We start from the raw sequence: 18,645 nt of genomic DNA, 5'->3' as shown, positions 1-18,645 counted from the left end.
GTCATTAGACAAGAAGTCACACATCTCGACCATCTTGGCCATAAGTAAAGAACTGGAGTTCATCGTGGCTTGAAACAGCTCGGAGCAGACGAAACAGAAGAGAGAAAACATTGCAAACATCACAGAAAGTCCACATCCTCGATACATTTCAGATAAATAAGTGATTTTTGTTGTTCCCTTTCTCTTCCAGGACAGTAATGAGGTGGGAAAGCCGTGTCGGTCAGTGTGTGGCGCGGGGACGTTTACCCACCATTAAAGATTAATAGAAATAGAAGAACGGCAGAGAGGTCAGCGGGGCTGAAGCCAGCGATATTAACAGGAAATAGGATGGAGCAGAGACGCCGTAGGCGGGCTACAGCTAAACAAGCCATTATCATTCATTTACAGGATATTTGTCATTCACAACACAACCTGCAGCCACAAATAGTGTTGTGATGTTTGACTTGAATAACAGACAACTGCGGAACATGAAAACAGTTATCTCGCTGCTTTATTCTCACTCACTGGCACTTTGCTTTCCTTTTTTCACTTTCCCTCTTGTTTTTTCCTCTCCACTCCTCTGATCTACTTTTCTTTAATTTCCTCTCCTCCTCTTCTGCTCCTTCCTCTCTCTCTCCTGTTTTCCTTTCCTCTCATGTTCTCTTGTTTCCTTTCTTCCCCCTTTTTCTTTTCTTTCCATCTCTTGTTTTTTCCTTTTCTTTCCTTTTCCTCAATTGTCCTTTCATTATAGTTTTTTCCTTTTTGTTTGTTCCCCTCTCCCCTTATTTCCTTTCCCTTTTTTATTTCCTTGTCTTTCCTTCCTCTCTTCCTTTGCTTTCTTTTTCTCTCATCTTCTGTCCATCTACCCTTTTTCTTTTCCCTGTCTCTTCCCCCATTTTTTCCTTTCCTTTCCTTTCCTTATCTATTTTTTCATTTCGTATCTCCTTTTTCTTTGCCCCTCTTCTTTCCTGTTTCTTTCCCCTTCCTTCTCTTTCTTTCCTTTCTTTCTAACTCCCTTTTTCCTGCCCTGTACTTTCCTTGTCTTTTTTCTTTCCTCTCCTCTCCTCTTTCTTATCCTGGTGGGATCCAACTTTATTGGCAGAGCTTTAGTGAACCAATACCAGGAGATTAAACTTGTGTCCTTTTACTCTTCTGTTATTAAAGCGGCTGCTCTATCACTGCTGCTCAGCTTTCTGTGTGTGTGTTTGAGATCTCTCTCCACACTGCAGCCCAGCCTATACTGTAGCAGAATGGGATCCACACTCTTGTTTGTATCGACACATGCACATCCAAAGTGCCTCAATGTTCCTCGATGTTTACATCATGCATGATGAATGAATGAGGTAAATGTTCGTTACATGAATTCATTATATGAATCACATTTAGCGTGCACATTTAGGTTGGTCATTATACAGAGTTGAGTGACATGCTTGTATAATGTGTTTATGTGATTAGCCTTAAAGCACTGTACTGATCAATAACTTCCTCTCTTTAGATGATGATCCATGATGTTGAACAAGGACATTACATGTTGAGAATTTCATTTGACAGTTGCTGATAACGGACCTTTTATACGTGCAGGTGAAACTTTTTTTTTTTATCAGGAAAGTTCCCCAGATGGCGTCACACCTCATCTGACCTACAGGGCTGCTGTTGACAGATAATCAGGAGCCACTACTTTGAGTTCAGCCTGTCAGAACAGTGCGACACGTTGTGGAAGACTAGTGATTTTGTTGTTGTACATTCCTGTTCTTGACAACAAGTCACAGTCTACCTCAGTGAGTCACACCCAAGCATCCGTCCTCTCGTCTAGCTTTGCCTATTCCCCTTTGTATTGTGTTTCTGGCCTTCAGTGTCCTTATTGTGGCTGCAGCTTACAATTAGAATTGTCTATAGTAAAAAGCCGCAGATGGCACCAATACCTGTTGAGGTATCTAGCACACTGATCTGGTGCATAAAGGTGGAGGTAGAAACACTGCAGTCCGTTGATTGGTCAGAGAGAATCGGAACAGCCACCTTCGTCTCGTCGCCTGTGCTATGATGTAGGATTGTGCAACTCTGTTTTTTTCAGCTCTCTTTTTCCTTGCTGCCTGCAGCCTTTTCACAAACAAAGGTCTGCGTAGTAATAAACAACCACATAACGGCAAGAAAGCAGACGACACATTCAATGTCCTCCATTGTGTTGTTGTTATTGTGAGAGTAGCTCAGTGCTTAATGTGTGTGTGTGTGTGTGTGTGTGTGTGTGTGTGTGTGTGTGTGTGTGTGTGTGTGTAGCGAGTGTGTGGTTAAGCGAGTGAGGGAGAGTGAGCGGCAGAAAAGCGATGATGAATGTGAGCAGAACAGAGGAAAAGGTTTGCAGCAAGCTGTCACTCTGACAGTAAATGTACAGTATGGGTTACAGTGTGTCAGTTCATAAATGCTGCAGCTTCTCAAGACCAAGAAAAGTCTCATCTGTTGTTTCCAGACTGATGGAAAAGTGAAAGACGCAAGGCCCAAAGCCCGCCTTCCAATCCTGATTACATCCAAGACTACTGTCTGTGGTTGAAATGCAAAACAGTTCTAGCATTAGGACATGTGGGTATGGGTTAGGTACGGGTTTCAAAGGTACTAAGTGTTTGGTGGAAATGCAGCTTAAATGTGGTGACAAGCAGAACCCAGACTGACCCCAAATATTTGTGCCTTTGCTCCTTGTCTTGAATAAATTCATGTATTTTGTTAAAGCCAAAATGAGAAAATCTTAAAGTTATAATCCTTAAAATTGCAGTTGCCAACCGAACCTGTGGTTGGTAACGTTAGGAATGTCATAATAACACGCCCTGCAATTCTTTTTCAAAATGGCACCTTTTGAAAATCAATGGTTGCTTGAAACTCACTTTGAAAAGCTCCTCCGTCAGAAATACCACAGAAGAAGACAATCAATCACTCTGGCTCTGCTCGTGCCAATACGAATATGTTTCCTCTTCAAAAGTTCAAAACGGCATTTGAATTCAGAGGGGGAACGGCGGACTCCGCCACGGACAGTGCGAGCTACTCCATGTGAAGACATCAAATGCGTGCACACCAGGAGAAATGCCAGCCAGCAACAGGGTTAAAATTGGGTTTGATGTGACAAAAAATTTGAAGGATTATAACTTTAAAGAAATGGGAGGTCATCTCAGAAATGTGTAACCCCCCCCCTTTCCATTTTAATCTTGACCCCTGACCGTTAAAGTACCCTTTCCTTTGAGACCCACTCTTGTAAAGGTAAGTTCTTTAGCCATTAACCAGTTTACTGCAGCCTCATTTCTGCTTCTGAAGACCTTTGTTTCTGTATGTTATAGCAAGAATAACGTATTTTAAGTATATCAATAAAAGAAAACATGTGCAAAAGGTGAAGCTGCATTGCTTTACTCATGATACCACACGAACAGTTTCTTCTGCACGTTTGGATACGACAGAACTGCGAGGCAACACGACAAAACCCACTGGAACAAAAACAGAAACTTTGCCGTTATTTCTTGCATCTGACTCGTACTGTATACATGTTCAACTGTACCTGAAATAAAATGAGAGCCTGTGGCCTGTTCGTGTGAGCAGATTAATGTTCTGCGCTCTGCATATTCCACCCCATTGTACATCTCAGCCAGACTCCAACTGTGGCAATCAATTCAATCAGCAGCGCTTATGAAGCCATTACAATCTGAGAGCTGAGAGCAGGCGGGGGCTGCATCCTTCAACTGGCCTCAGAGTAATTACTATTTAGTCAAGCCAAAAAGAATAGAAGGATGGGTGCATAGATAGATAGATAGATAGATAGATAGATAGATAGATAGATAGATAGATAGATAGACTAATAAAACATGTCCCTAATGACTCGCATGTGACTATGAATATGCATCACAGCGATTGGGCAATAAGAGTGGGTGTTGCGTTATTTACACCCCCCCGCCCTTTGAGAACGCTGTAGCAGGTTGTTATGGTGACTAACGTGTACCATAGCAACCAGGCTGAATGCTCTATCCCAATTGTGAAGTCCAGGGGTCTCACAGCGCTGTGAGGATGTGTCCGGGCCTCCAGGGCGTAATATGTGATGTAGGAAAATTCACAGGACGCAAAGCTGACAGAGGCGGCCCACCACTCTCGCCTCGTGCATAATTACAGGCTCAGCTCTCCATGTGCACAAGAAAAGGGGGTTTTAACAATGCTGCGGGGGAAATTTTCAAGCATGCGTTTGAACCGCCAACATCTGGACAACTGGCATGTACTTCTGTGACACTGGACTGGGAGTTGCAGAGATGGTGTTGTGTGTGAGCATGAGCCTCACAGTCAAAATGACCAGTGGTCTTATAATCACTGATGAGGCATTTATTGTTTCGTGCTTGTTTTTTAGCTCCTCAACATCCAGCTTTCACCTTTTATTTCCATTGAAGAAGCTTCTGGGTTGGAAAAGTCTCATTCGCGCTGTCCAGCAGTCACATCACTATCATAAATATGATGTATCGACTTGTTCCAGCTGTTCATTAGATGCCATGCAGATGTTTTGTACATGGTTTTGAATATTACACCGAGCCAAACGTCACTCATATAGTTCGGTTTGGCTGCAGGTCAGTGGGTTCAAAGTGGTTGAATGAACCACAGCAAATTGCACCTGTGTACATGTTTCTGCTCCATTTTATCCAAGGACAGGCCTTTACACCGTCGAGTATACATCCACTCCTCTGCTCCTTAACCAGCCTTGACCAGAAATAGCCAGGTCCAGTGAAAAACATGAAATTACTGTATTGATTTCCTGCAGATTTGGAGCCTCTACAAGCTCTAAATTTGTGTTTTTATGTTGAAAATTTCTTGCATCTGAAAAACAAACCCGAGACATTTTAATGTGAGCTCGTTGAGTTTGCTCTTAATAAAATGGTCTGTATACACAGCAATGTCTCATGGCATGATGAGAAATAGACGTTTTACACAATGCAATTTTTGTCAAAGGCCACCTGAGTTATCTGGTGATAAAATAGTAATGTTGTTGTTTTAAAACTGAAAAATGAAGCAAAAGAACGACACATAGGAATCTGATCGACAGGACATTGTTTGTGTCTTGCAGAATAGTTACAAATCACTGAAAAATAAATCTATTTTACGATGTGAGAATGGTTACGGTTGTCTATGTTTAGACACAAAAACAACCTGGTTAGGTTTAGGAAAAGATCACGGTTTGGGTTAAAATAAGTACATACTTAAGGTTGGGGACCTTTGTCGTCATGGTTACAGTAATAAACATGTGGTTAGGTTGAGTAAATGATCGTGCTTTAAAAACATAATCACAGTGTTAGCTGCTGCTGGAAAAGGGAAATGATGTTTTGTTGAGCCACCCATCCACCCCAGCCCGTCTCCGTCTGGACACTGCCGCTCTCTCACGACGTCACCTCACTTCCTCCCGTCTTAACCACCATGGCCCCTTGAGGGTTTTGTCATTTTAACATTAGCATATGCTGTTTTGGGGTTACTTCCCGAAAAACAACTGATGCTGTCGTTCTTCATGCAAAGACAGTCTCACTCGACAGCGTGTGGGGTCCCACGGGGCTCCGTTCTCGGTCCTTTGTGGTTCTTATTCTACTGGCCTCACTGTTTCTCCACAGCTCCGGCTGAACCACCTACTGCTCGACTCTAAATTAAAAAGATTCAGTTGAACAGGTATACAGAATTTTCACGTTGCTGATGAGGTGCAAAAAACAAATTCACACTTTATTGCAGTGAGGTGACACAGTCTCCAGCTATGATTAGAAGTGGGGTGAACATTTAGAGCTTCATTTTTCCCAACCTGCCATGCTCCACTTTTTCTACGGAGGCCTTCTTCATTTGCCTTCAGTCTCTACAAGCTCCATGCTTTGGACAATGTGCCAGAATAATTATACTATACACACCTCTATGCTTAACATATGAATGCATCACTCATGATTGAGAGGACAAAAACATAGTAAACATGTGCAATGCTTCCTCTTGATCAAATATTGTAATTTTGTGTGTGTGTATCTTTTGAGTTTATCTGTGTTCTATGAGGTGCAACCAGAACACAGGGACGGGAAGAAGCCATTCTAAGAAGCACCTGAGATCTAATGCTCACCACACTACTGTATGTATATTCTTTATCTAGCGATGCATAACACGAAGAGAGTTAAATGAAATGAATGAATGAAAAAGTAAATTCACATCTGAGGCCTCTCAGTGCTGTAATGATGATGTATTCCCCGAGCTCGCTCTGCCCTCTGCTGTCCAACTGCTATAAAACAGAAAGGCGGCACACACAAACAGCAGCAGTGACAGACGGCTTCATTTTGGAAAATGTCTGATGCATATATGAAGCAAAGTGCGGAGAACTCTGTGCCTTTAGTGGAGTCATAAAATAAGATGTCTGCTGTTTGTTGTTGCTCTGTGACAGGCAGGCTGAGTGCACCAGCACAGTAAACATCAACTCAACTTTATTGCCATGTAGTGATGTCTTATGGCCACGACTAAACAGGCACACAAATAGCTATCGAACAACAGGCCTGTGACAATGTACTGTATTATACTCAAGTGTAACGCATTCATATGCAAATAGTCTGAGTCTCCCAGCTCCCATATTTATTCTCGTCAGCCTGTAATATGATTCTGAACCAGTTTATTCTGCATGTTCCTTGATGTATATACAGTATTTTACTTTGGAAAATGCTCCATTACAGAATGTGCCATAAGACTGTCATGTTGGCTATTCATTGTAGTCAACTAACGGCATTAAATAGTACAATAGGCTCAACAATTAGCCTGGTGGTAATACTGAGTTTTCATTTTGTTTTCATTTAATTTGAATCACTAAAAAATCAGAGATGTGGGCAGCGAGTCAGAGGTCAGGAGCCAGGCTGCCTAACAATATATGGTCTGTCCATTATGTAGGAGGTTGTTAATAGGAGCTGAGAGAGTCGACTGAAAGCAGTAACATTCATTGTAATTCCTGAATAGAAATTCATAGAGGCCTTAGTATAACGTTTGCAATATTAAGCACAGTACACGTCATGAACAGCTGAACACTACGTGTTCATACACAATTCTGACTGTCAATCGGCCTCCAGGCAACGAGGATCCATGCAATTTTCCCATTAATTTCACATTTGACAGGCAGCACTTGAGGTGGATGAAGTAATTAAAACACTTTTCATTTACCTTTATCAAACCTAACAGGTAGACTCTCCACTTCAACATCGGCTAGAGGCTGATATTTAAATTAAACAAAAAAAAAAAAAGAAAAAGTTTTTTAACATCAGCTGATTTTTTTTTTTTTTTTTTAATTCTACTCCTGGTCTGTCCGGGCTCATGAGGCATCAGGAGGCTCATTATCACAGCTGTGTCTCCTCCAAACCTTCAGCCTTCACTGTGATGAGTCTGTCCTCACACACCTTATCCAAGTCTTTTCATTCATTTTGCAACAACTCTGTCTGATAACAACGTACATTACACTAATGTACGTTGCAGTTCCTTACTCAAGTCGCCAATTTCACCACTGTGACATTTGATTTGAATTCTCATTTTGTGGCAAACTGCAGCCGAAGGACAACTTTTCTAACCCAGAGTTTATTTTCTGCTTGTATCTTATATGGTGAGTGCTGATGCTGCTTTTGAGCTGCTGTTGATGCTTGATTGTATTTCCAAATTGATGTCCTGGACATGTATAAAACAATTCATTTTAGGCAGCATGTTGCCTAATAAACATGCATTGGGCAAATATCAGAGAAACATCCTGAACATGTCAGTTATTCACCCACTTTTAAGCAATCCACCTTCTCTGCACGTCCTCTGTGTAAGAGGAAGATTCTGAAATAAATCAAAAGGCAGCAAATAAAAACAGGAGATCAGTCATATGCTTATGGATGTATTTTAATAAAAATAATTCTGTCAAAATTAAACAGAATACAATATTTCTTTTTTAACATGTTTCCAGTACATAGCTTTTTTTTTTCAATTGTCATTTTTCCTCTTTTTTTTTTATATCATTTTAAAGGTTTTAAAAGTCATGCTAAGTAGAGGGTAACTCAATTCACAATTGTTTTTTGTTATTTTTATTTTTTGCTAAAACTCAAAAGTCAAAATATCAAATTAAAATTATGATAGAAGTCAATTGTGCACAGCTCGTCTGTGACACCTAAATCCATTTCTCCGGCCTCTGTGGAAGAAGTCCATGTGGCTTCAGAGGCCTCAGGCCCATTTCCAAAACTGTTCACATGCCTCCTTTCCTTAAAACAATCACTGATCAAATCAGTGGCTATGTCTATGCAGGGATAAGAGGAAGGGTGCGTGGTAACAGTGCTGATACGCAGCCCAGGCTCAAACACAAAGGACAGCTGGGAGACGTTCCCTACAGGTATGCAACAGAGGTTGTTCTTTCACGTATAAGTGTGTGTGTGTAACAGAAGTCCTTTACAGCTGTAGAAGCAGATGTTGTGAGTGTGTTTTGTATGTGTGGTTATTAGAAGAGTTCCTATTATAGCAGAAGGTCTTTAGAAAAACCAGCTTGGTAAAAACTTTGACCACATACCCTGTAGTAAACCCCCACATTGCATACACACATCTCCAGTATTATATTATTCCATAGACTTAAAATGCTCTTATAAATGGAAATATACACTTCAGGGTGGATCCACAAGCCATTTGCCAGGTCACAACAAAGCAGCTGGAGTGACAGCTTGCCATTAGTCCGACAATATGCAGTCACTGCTATTTGGCAGAAAATTGGTCTGATGGAAAAACTCAAATGTTTCAGGTAAAGCGAAGGGATGGAGCAAAACGAGTTTGTTATCAAAATCCAATTGTTGATGCACGTAGAAACAGGTTACAGTTGAGTCTGATTTGAGATTTTACCATGAACAATCATCTGTTTAGATACACAGACAGAAAGCCTGCCCGTCCCCCCAAAAACACCAACTGCTTAATAATTGAAGTGAAGAACACACAATGATCATGATGTTAGGATAAAATGTCCAAATTATATTTGTGCTTCCAAAAGACGGGCCATTATGTTCAATATTAAATAAACAAGACATTATATCAAATAAATAGATAAAACAGCCAATAAAATGAAAATATTTAATAGTGTAATTTACTAAAATTAAGCTCAAGCTGGCTGCCGGTTGCTGAGAAAGGCTGAGTCTTTTTACTCTTCACAGAGTTGTGTCTTCCTTTGAGGAACATTTCCACAATCACGACACTGCCTCAGTAAATCTGAATTAACGGCTGACGTTAGCTGCTGCTGTGAACACTGGCTCTTTACTTTAATGCCAAGTAATAAATCCAAGCCAAGGTAGATAGCAAACGTAGCCTTGTTAAGCTAAATATAAAGAAAGTTCAGTTACTGTGCGGTGTGTTTATGAGCAGCTGCAACTAGTTGATTGATTCAAAATTACTAACTAGTTAGTAAATTACTCGCTAGCTAATAGGAAGCTGCTGTTGAGCTGCCACTGTCACATCTTGCCTGATATCAGACAGAGCTGTTAACTGTTTGTATTTTCCCTCAGCCATCACTAGAGATCAACGTATCTTCCTGAATCTAGCAGCATTTTAAGTCAACACTGACGCGTCAACACGCCACTACCCGATCCATACACAGCCCGATCAGTGCTGAGCATGTGTGTAGGTCAGGTCCTGACACCTAACCCAACCAATTACGCTCTAGGGCTGCATTTTCACATAATGAAAAATAAAAAGGTCTTTTTGTCAAATTAATGTAAACACTGGGAAACTCTCACCAACCTTGTGGTTTTGGGCTACATGAATAAACTTGATGTGACTTAAGTCAAGTTTATGGGTGTTAGAGAAATGGAGAGGTACAAGTGAAACAAAAAAAAAAGTTTTCTTCCTACACAAATGTTTTTCACAACCTTAAAGTGGTTTGCAATCAAAAGCCCAAAATAAAACAAAGACTGTGATTTAATTATGATGAAGTGCACCCTAAAGTTAAAAACCTTCCTGGTTGGCAAATGAATTCACCTCTTAATTTGAAATGCCAATTGTAGATGCACAGAGCAGGTCAGGCTGTGGTGGATGTAACAAAAAAAAAAAAAAAAAAACCCAACAAAGACTGCAGTAATGAAACCTCCAGGGGTGACTTGATTTTTAGACACATGGTGCTTGTTAGTCTGCCTTTGAAACAGATTTTCTTGATGCTGGCATCAAGGTGACCATGATAATCTTGTTAGGTTGGGTCCTGAGAGCAGGTGTTGTAGCTGCAAAAAACAAAACCACTGATTGGTCAATGCTGAGGTCGTTACAGCTCCAACACCTCTAATATTGTAATTGAATCTTGTCATTACCCTCTCTCCTTGTTACTGGCAGTGTGACAGTGGCAGTTCAGCTCTGTTTTTTCACGTGGGTGATGGTTTTTGTCCTGTTCTTTGGCTACTAACCTGTTAGCTTTAAGTATTTTATTCTTGAGACATTACTTCACTACAGCACTGCATTTCTTAACAATTGTTTACGAGTGTGTGTCTTTACCAGAGCTAATGATGTGCTCCATGCAATCAGAGGTGTTTTTCATGCTGGGCACTTGTCTGCTCGTCCTCCTGAGCGGATCTTAAGACTTGCATGTGCGATACTTCAGGGGGACAAAGGTCTCAGAGTCTGTCTGTCTTCTGCATCTTATTAAAGATGATGTTATTATACCTCAGGTTTTGTTAAGATGACCTACTGTCACGGGGTCACCATGGTAACCAGATGTGGGTATTGTGGTCGGTGATATGGTGAACAACAAGAATGTGAGTAAAATACTGATCATAGGGAATCAAAATCCACCAATTAAAACAGAAGAAAAAAATGAAAAGGGGAGTTACAATTTGTTTTGTAGGGGATGAGCACAACAAACTGACAAAAAAGAACTATAAAAATGGCTAGATAAACAGAATAATAATTAATTATCTTTAAATAGTGTCACACATTTCTTTATTTGATAATACTAAATTAAAAGGAAGCCTTTCCTCTCTCTCGCTCTCCTCTGCTCCTCTGTCTGTGCCGCTGGCTCGGTCTGATGGACAGCCAAACACACCAATCACATGCATGCTCTTTCCTCCGTCGCCATGACAACTACCTGCTGGACATGCCTTCTCTCAGTGCTACTTAACATTAACCTGTGGAGAGACGGGTAATCATCTAAGAAAGGTAACAAATGAACGAAGCATGATTGAAACAGCTTGCTTTCACATTCATGTACAACATAGATGTGACATGCTATTTTGGCCTTCTGATTTGGTTTTGGGAGTCACTGTTCAGCCTTTTAATTCATATACTGTATGATCAGTGTATGTTAATAGAATAGTATCATCTTTTTATTCTCTTATTCTCATCGTTTTGGCACTTCTGGCTCACTTTGCACCTGGAAAAACAATGTGTATCAGAGAAAGCACCAGAAGTCTGTTTGAGCTTTCATTTCAAGTCTCCAAGTAAACACAGAAATTAGCCCCCTGGATGAACTATTCTAGCTAAACAAATGGGGATCTACTTCCAGTCTAACCAAGCTAGCTAACCAAACTTGCTTTGTTTACTTGTGCGAGGCTGTGAAGGCATGTCAGAGAAGCAGTGTAAAACGAGAGACTTAGTTATGTTAGCGTCTTCAGAAAAACGCAACAATCGTATCCAGTACTGTGAGGATGATCAAGCAATATTTCAATTTGATGGTGAATTTCACTCCCTATCTTCAAGGTCCAGCTGCACCCATTATCATTCTGGTTCCTGGAAAAAAAAACACTCTGGCTTGTATGTATGTCTTGAAACCAATCACAATCGTGTTGGGCAGCGCGAAGGCCAGGATGCAGCAGGGATGCCCATGCAAAATAGTGTCAAGGGGAAGTTGTTTCGGTGGGAACATGTGCATGTGGGGAGGCCAGTCCTGACATCAAAATGGCTAAATCCTCTCAAAGGTAACAGCTTCTAGCTTGTTTATGTTTGTAGCATTATGAACCAGAATAGGGTTAGGATAACTTGCTATTTTCAGCATAGATCAGAGTGTAGGTTGCTAGCTTGGAGTTTGCTGTTGAAAAGCAAAGGGGATTTTGAAAACAGCCTTTCAGGACATTTTTGCAATATATTTTGCAAAATCATGCTATATATACAACAAAAAGTCACAGAGGAGTCTCTAAGTTTGGTTGGCAGGCAAACTGACCCTGAAGCAAACCCCTGTGCAGTCAGCTACAATAGCTAATCCAGGGGGCTAACATCTGCGTTTACTTTCAGATGGACTGACAGACAGATGTTTGAAATGATTTATGTAAAATGTAGGTATATCTGGAAAGTTAGAAGGCTTTGTTTGTCTGACTCTGATTGTCAGATCACCACAATTTTGAGAGAGATCAAGGCTGAAATGTGGGATTTTCTTTTTATCTCACCAACCACCAACACTGTGTAAAGTCTCAGCATTATCCATGCCCGTGGTATTAATGCCTTTAGCTGTATGGATTTACTCACCTGGACCTGGGCTAGTGCAAAAAGTTGTCTACTCTGGCAAAGGAGCACGAACCAGACCGGACTCGAGCCATAAGCTGAACACACTCTGTGGCCTGGCCGAGTGCTAACATCAGCGGAGGCTGCTTAGGGAGATTTTGGGACTCTAGAGCAGAAAAACACAATCAGGCAGGGGTGCAACACACAAGTCACAATGCATCAAACTGTGTGTGTCTGGGCACGAGAGCATGTCTAAATTTCAATATCAAAAGATGCACTTCCCACTATTTTCATCTGTTTCTGCTATGCTTTGTGGACAACAGCAATACTTAAGTTTGTCCTAACTGTGTCAGATACTCTGCTCCTTGAATTTGTACTTTCTGCTCACTGCACTGTTATCTGCTCTCTCAGCTAATTCACAGGAAGCACATGAGTTCAATTCAAATGTGGTTTAAGGCCAGTTCTTTCACAAATGACCAAAAACATGTACAAAAAAAAATATTGCACAAAATGATTATATATTGGATGTATAATTAGGGTAAAACATAGACTACAGGTAGACTCTACATCTAATAGGCAGTGTCAGGTGGTTGCTTTCTTTCTGCCACATGGTGTTTGTAGTAGTTTGAAGACGTAACACATCAGTGTAACACAGTATGTGTCTGTCTCTGCTCTTTACCCAGTATGGCGCTGTTGAGTGCAGAGCAGAGTGATTCTCTCTGGGTCGGGTCTAACTGCTGGCCCACGGGGCAGTTCCAAGGGTCTGAGTATGCAAGCAGGCTGAACGCATCCTTCACAGACAGAGAGACAGACAAACAAACAAACAAACAGAGAGGCCCATATGAATATAACAGCGCAGTGCATACATTCTGCAGCTCCCTCGGTTGGGCTTATAATGTGTGTTTGGATTGCCTGGGTCCACACCTTTGAATCCACCCACTCCACCAAGATCACTTGGCTGATTCTTCAGAGACTGGCATCGTTACATGAAACACCGGTATCTTGTCTGAAAAAGCAGACGATCCAACGAACGCTACGGGGGGGGGACTAATGATTAGCCAATCAGTGCCACCGATGGGACTAATGCTGTTGTCAAGCTGTACGCCGGAACAAAGAGGAAACTGTCAAACTATGCTGTGCTGATGAAATATGAATCAAGACTTATCTTATCAGACTTATCTTAGAGGAGTTTCATTTGTCCAGTGCATTGAGATATGCTGGTCTCTAGTGATTGGTTAGGGGAAACTGAATCCCCCTCCGCTGTGGAAATTGCTTTGAATGTCTTTCCTTATATGTACAGTAACCATACATTTCTGAGGGCAACATTGTGATGGAGGTTTTGCTATAGTGCAATTGGTAAAGAATTCTTATGATATGAGAAAACAGTGTGTGTTTAACAAACAGCAACTACAGATAAGCCCCTTGGCTGAACCTTTATCATTCCAAAGCAGTTTCTATTGTTTTTCCCTCGACTCTATTGTTCTCCGAGTGGCTGCTTATGAATCAGAGGACACAGCTTGCAGGACAAAGTCATCTGAGCCTTGTCGTGCGCACCAGAGAACTGGCCCACTGGTTGTAAGACGGTTCAGATTCTATTTGCATTATTACAGCACATCCTAAATCAAACATCGCTCAAATTCCTGCAGCGTGTACAGAATGCTGCGACCAGGATTTTAACTGGTGCCAAAGAAAGAAATCTCTTCAGCCCAGTTTTGGCATCACTTTAATCTGTTGTAGCCCAGCTGTTTGCTGAGTGTGTGCACATGCGGCTGTGTGTGCGTACCTGTAACATTTTCTTGTGTGTGGCGTTCTTGCCATACTCGCGGCACAGCTGTTCATTGAGAGCCTGCAGCTCCCGTCCAAACTGGATCATCCTCTCCGTGGCCGCCTGGTTCCCTCCGCAAAGCTGTCTACTATTACTACAGCCCTCATCTGCTGGCCACAGACACAGTGAAACAGTTAAAGAACACGCACACACAGAAACGTTGAATGTAAACAACAGGAGCACGTGGAGTTCATGTGCATGTGTTGGTGTGTGCGTGTGTGTACCTGTGACCCCATTGCCAATGCTGTTGTCATCTGGCTGAAGGATCTCTTCGTGTTTGTATGTGCCATTCATGATCCGCGCTGAGGAGCCCTCAACAACCCCATTGGTATAGTGCTCTGCCTCGATCTCCATCTCACTGTCACTACACACACACACACACACGCACACACACACACCGCAGGCACACAAAAACAGACACAAAAGTTGTGAGACAGACTATGAACATGATGCAAACGTTTCATGCTCCAGGTGATTGGTCTTTTAAGTCACAGGCAGCTGCCTGACTCGACAGATAAGACAACAACTGGCAATCTCAACGTGACTAAAGATAACACTGTACAGAGGCGCTTAAGCCCATGTTAAGGATAGGGTGCAATAACACACATCAATTATACTGCTGAACCTGGAGACATGATAACATCATTAACACTGCTTTACAGCAGAGGTCATAGACTGTAGTTCACTGAGGCCAGAAGCACCAAGCCAGCTTTTAGACATGTCCCCAGTTTAGCCATTTTACCTAAACCACTAATTAAAATCAAGGTGCACACTTTAAATGTTCCTTATGTCAGTCTACTGCATTGTAAAACTGTGTTCCACGTAGCACAACACAATTACTTTAAGTACAGGCAGTCAGTGGTCTGCAAAAACTAATGCATGGTTACAATAGCTTTGCAGTAACATTTCTCTTTTTTTCCATTTCCAAATATGTAGTTTAGACAATGAGGTTAAACTGAGGATTAGCAGAATTACTGCCTGGTCCCTAATTTTACTTATGTTGTTATGCTATTACCAGCACAGTAGCTGTATCTGAATGATTCAGCAATTAAGTCAAAGAGTAAATGTTGTCATCGCCTACAGAATGATGACCAGAGACACTGAAACAAGACACAAACTGTAGAAAAAAAAAAAAGTACTTATACACCATGCATAAGCAACAATATGCATGAATTTGTATTTTTTTTTGCAACTTGGCACTCCTAAAGTTTCTGAGTGTAGTTCAGTTTTGCACCACTGTTGTACCAAGGTGACTCAGAACGACTCCGACCACTTCTCTGATCTGGATCATATTTTATGGAGAAAAAACTGTTTTTTGTCTCTGATGTCCTCCAGCTGCTCTGCCTCAACTGCCGCTAACTGTAGCGGCCATTAGCTAGTTAGCTCAGCTACCTGTGTAGCTGGCGGTCCTGACTCTCCCCACTGCCCGGCTCCACACCAGCATTCCTCACTGGGTCCCCCCACCCAGGCCTAAAAACCTCCTCCTCTCAGCGGTCCAAAGCTCCGGTGCTGGTGGTATAAACACACTCCCCTTCTTCCCCGAGCTCCCAGCACAGAGTCAGCTAATAGGACTGCTAGCTGCATGACTAATGGACCTAACTAACTAATGGAAGGTACATTTAGCAGCTACTTTAGCAACAAGTAAAGCCATCTGTCCATCAGGAAACTGTAAATCACATGGGAGAGGGAATGAAAAGAGACATCATCCTCCTTATTATAATCAGATTAACATCAAAATGATTTTGAAGCTGTTAGTTTAAGGCAAAATAGTACATATATAATAATACATAATGTTACTTTCAAGAACCAAAAAAACACTTAAACCTAGTTTTGTGGAACATTAAATATTCATCATTGAAGTTAATGTTCAGGAAAAAAAAAAACATCCTTAGTCTTTACTAAGAGCTCAAAACTGAGTTAATCTGCTTCATCAGTCTGCACGGTGTGGTTTGACCACATTTGATTGACAGTGACAAACAAACGCACAACCTTTACCAGATCCTGCTTCAGATGTTGCTTCTTTTTGATTGGCACACTGAAAGATGTGATGCCCATTTCAAAGAGCAGAGACAGAACGGCACAAACAGTCATATCACTCATAGTTGCTGCTGAAGAAATAGGTTTTCAGGGCCTTTAACAGAAAATGGCACGCACTCGCTCAACACAGGACGACGTCTAAATGAAACTTTGCAGAGATAAAAATGGAACAGAGGCGAAATGACTCCTGTTTTCACACTGAACAATTAAACCAATTTCCTTCCGTAAATCATCCAGTGGCACACAAAGTAAAATGTGTCAGTGTTGTTGGGGGACGTTTTTATGTGGTGGCAGTGATTACATATTAACATCTGTGCTAATGGTTTATTGTTGTTAAACTGCCACATGTTGGCACTTTGATGAACAACAGTTAGCAGGAAAGTTGCTACAGCACAACCTTAACCTCTGTGTATCTGTGACCATACATTGATGGTATCTGCTTTGTCATACCGTACCTGTTGTGTATTAGTTGTAGCGATAACACCAGTTCAACAGGTGTGCTCTAAATGAAACGGACAGGCCTTCCTACCTGGTTTCCTGGGTGCTGTTGGCGCTGTGTGGCTGGCTCTTGGTGGAGTCGGAGGAGTTGGACTCGGAGTAGTTGACGGAGGAAGGGGAGGAGGAGGTGGAGGAAGAGGCGGAGGAGGAGACACTGGGGTATTTGACACTGCTGCTGCCAGCGCCACTGTGGCTCTTTGACTTGCTGGTGGGAGTCACCCCGTTACTGCAGGTCGGACTGTCTGCTCCTAGTGGGTGGGGGTGGAGGGGTGGAAGGCAAGCACACCAACACACATATTCATTACAGTGACGGGGAAGATCATTCCTTTTGGTGGCTGTTTTAGGTATCTGTGTCATTGTGCTGCTCTTCAGAGAGCATGTGTACCTCCGGTGTGCAGGTGTGTGTTGCTGGCCCCGTGGTGGGGGCTGAGGCTGGGTGAGCCAGGGTAACTGTCCTGGGACTTGGGCGAGCGAATGGTCAAGCAGCAAACCTCACTGTCTGTACCGTTCACCATCTCCACGAACTGACGACACCTTAAAAGCAAGGCATACTGGTGTTACTGGTATTTACTGGAAAACTATGTTTCTTGTTCAGTGAACTTCACATCCACAGCAGCATTACTGAAGGTAAACAAACACTGTTCAGCTTTACAAGTAAAATATTGTTACACCACCTTGATCTTTAAAATCTGCTGACTTACTTCAACATGAATAGTAGGTTGGGGTTGTGTTCTAACAGGCCAGGATAAAGCTGCTGAGTAGCTTCTATGGCTTCGCCCACCCGTCCTGCCAGCACCAGCTTCTGTATTCCTATTAGACGAAAGAAACAGGCTGCTGTTTACGGTACACAGATCAAGAGGAACCATGCTTTCCCTGCAAACATCAGAGAGAGGACAGAGCATCATTCATAGAGGCCACAGGTCATTAGGGATAAAGGATACCCACAGCATCTACTTCTGGACATCTTTAGTTTCAAAATGAAGGGATACTAATGATAAAAGGTTTGCCTGTGAAAAGCTTTGGGGTCAGTGCAGGGAGTGTATCAATCCAATGTCAGAGTGATTACTGGAATCACCTTATAGTAAAACCAGGCTAATGACATCAAGCTCGGAAGATTCTTTGGAGCTCTAAGTTATATTTGCGACAAGTCAAATGAACATGTAAAATACTATGTGCGCAGCTGATTTGTTCACTCACTCTGTCTGTTCTTTATAGATGTCTGGTCCTCTTGTATCATCGTCTCTGTAGCTCTGGCGAAGGCTGTTGCAGTGGCACAGTACCCATGGTGCACCAGGTAGCTGGACACCATACTGTAGACAAATGAAAAAGGTTGAGTGTCTTAAAGGATAAGTCTGGTGATATTCTATATTCATACTGTCAACAAATCAAATGAAAGCAGTAAAACCAACAGTGTGTCAGTCCATTTCTAATATTTTCAGACTTCCCAATACTGTCTGTGTGTCTCAGGTTTCACTCAAATGTCAAAGGTGAGCCAACGCAGCCTATCTGCGAGCTATGTAAAGGATGTGTGCCAGTGAAGGACATGCAGACTATTAGTTTATGTGCACACGACGGCCCTTTTAAAAGGGACCCTCCGATTAACATTATTATTACACACAATCCAAATCATATCCATAAACACTAACTTCTCTTATGGAGTGCAGAGAGAAGTTTTGGTGAGCAGGCATATGGAGAATGGAGATGTGGGGTGTCAGAGCCATGGAACAGAGATGGTTTGTAATTAAGGATTTCAAATCCACTTGTCACTCACGCTGATTAAAGGAGCTCAGCGGGCAGACATGCTGCTCACCCAGAAACATCTCTCAACACACAGCAGGGCACATATTAAAGAGATTATTTTTATAACATCTTAG

At 41.9% G+C, this 18,645-nt stretch overlaps 1 protein-coding gene across 1 annotated transcript in view; it reads right to left on the bottom strand.

Annotated features, from left to right (window-relative positions):
- Positions 1-7,845: 7,845 nt before the first annotated feature.
- Positions 7,846-18,645, bottom strand: part of ranbp10 (RAN binding protein 10) — a 33,740-nt gene continuing 22,940 nt past the window's right edge. Inside the window, exons 7-15 of the mRNA XM_076733130.1 lie at positions 17,969-18,081; positions 17,473-17,581; positions 17,157-17,305; positions 16,803-17,019; positions 14,461-14,600; positions 14,195-14,343; positions 13,091-13,202; positions 12,436-12,577; positions 7,846-11,102 (exon numbers count right to left, since the gene is read on the bottom strand). Coding sequence (XP_076589245.1) covers positions 12,447-12,577; positions 13,091-13,202; positions 14,195-14,343; positions 14,461-14,600; positions 16,803-17,019; positions 17,157-17,305; positions 17,473-17,581; positions 17,969-18,081 — 1,120 coding nt within the window. The 3' untranslated portion in view covers positions 7,846-11,102; positions 12,436-12,446. The remainder of the gene's footprint in view (positions 11,103-12,435; positions 12,578-13,090; positions 13,203-14,194; positions 14,344-14,460; positions 14,601-16,802; positions 17,020-17,156; positions 17,306-17,472; positions 17,582-17,968; positions 18,082-18,645) is intronic.

Source organism: Chaetodon auriga, chromosome 6 (genome assembly GCF_051107435.1).
Source record: "Chaetodon auriga isolate fChaAug3 chromosome 6, fChaAug3.hap1, whole genome shotgun sequence".
Classification (NCBI taxonomy): Eukaryota; Metazoa; Chordata; class Actinopteri; order Chaetodontiformes; family Chaetodontidae; genus Chaetodon; species Chaetodon auriga.
This window is presented reverse-complemented; position numbering and strand designations above follow the sequence as displayed.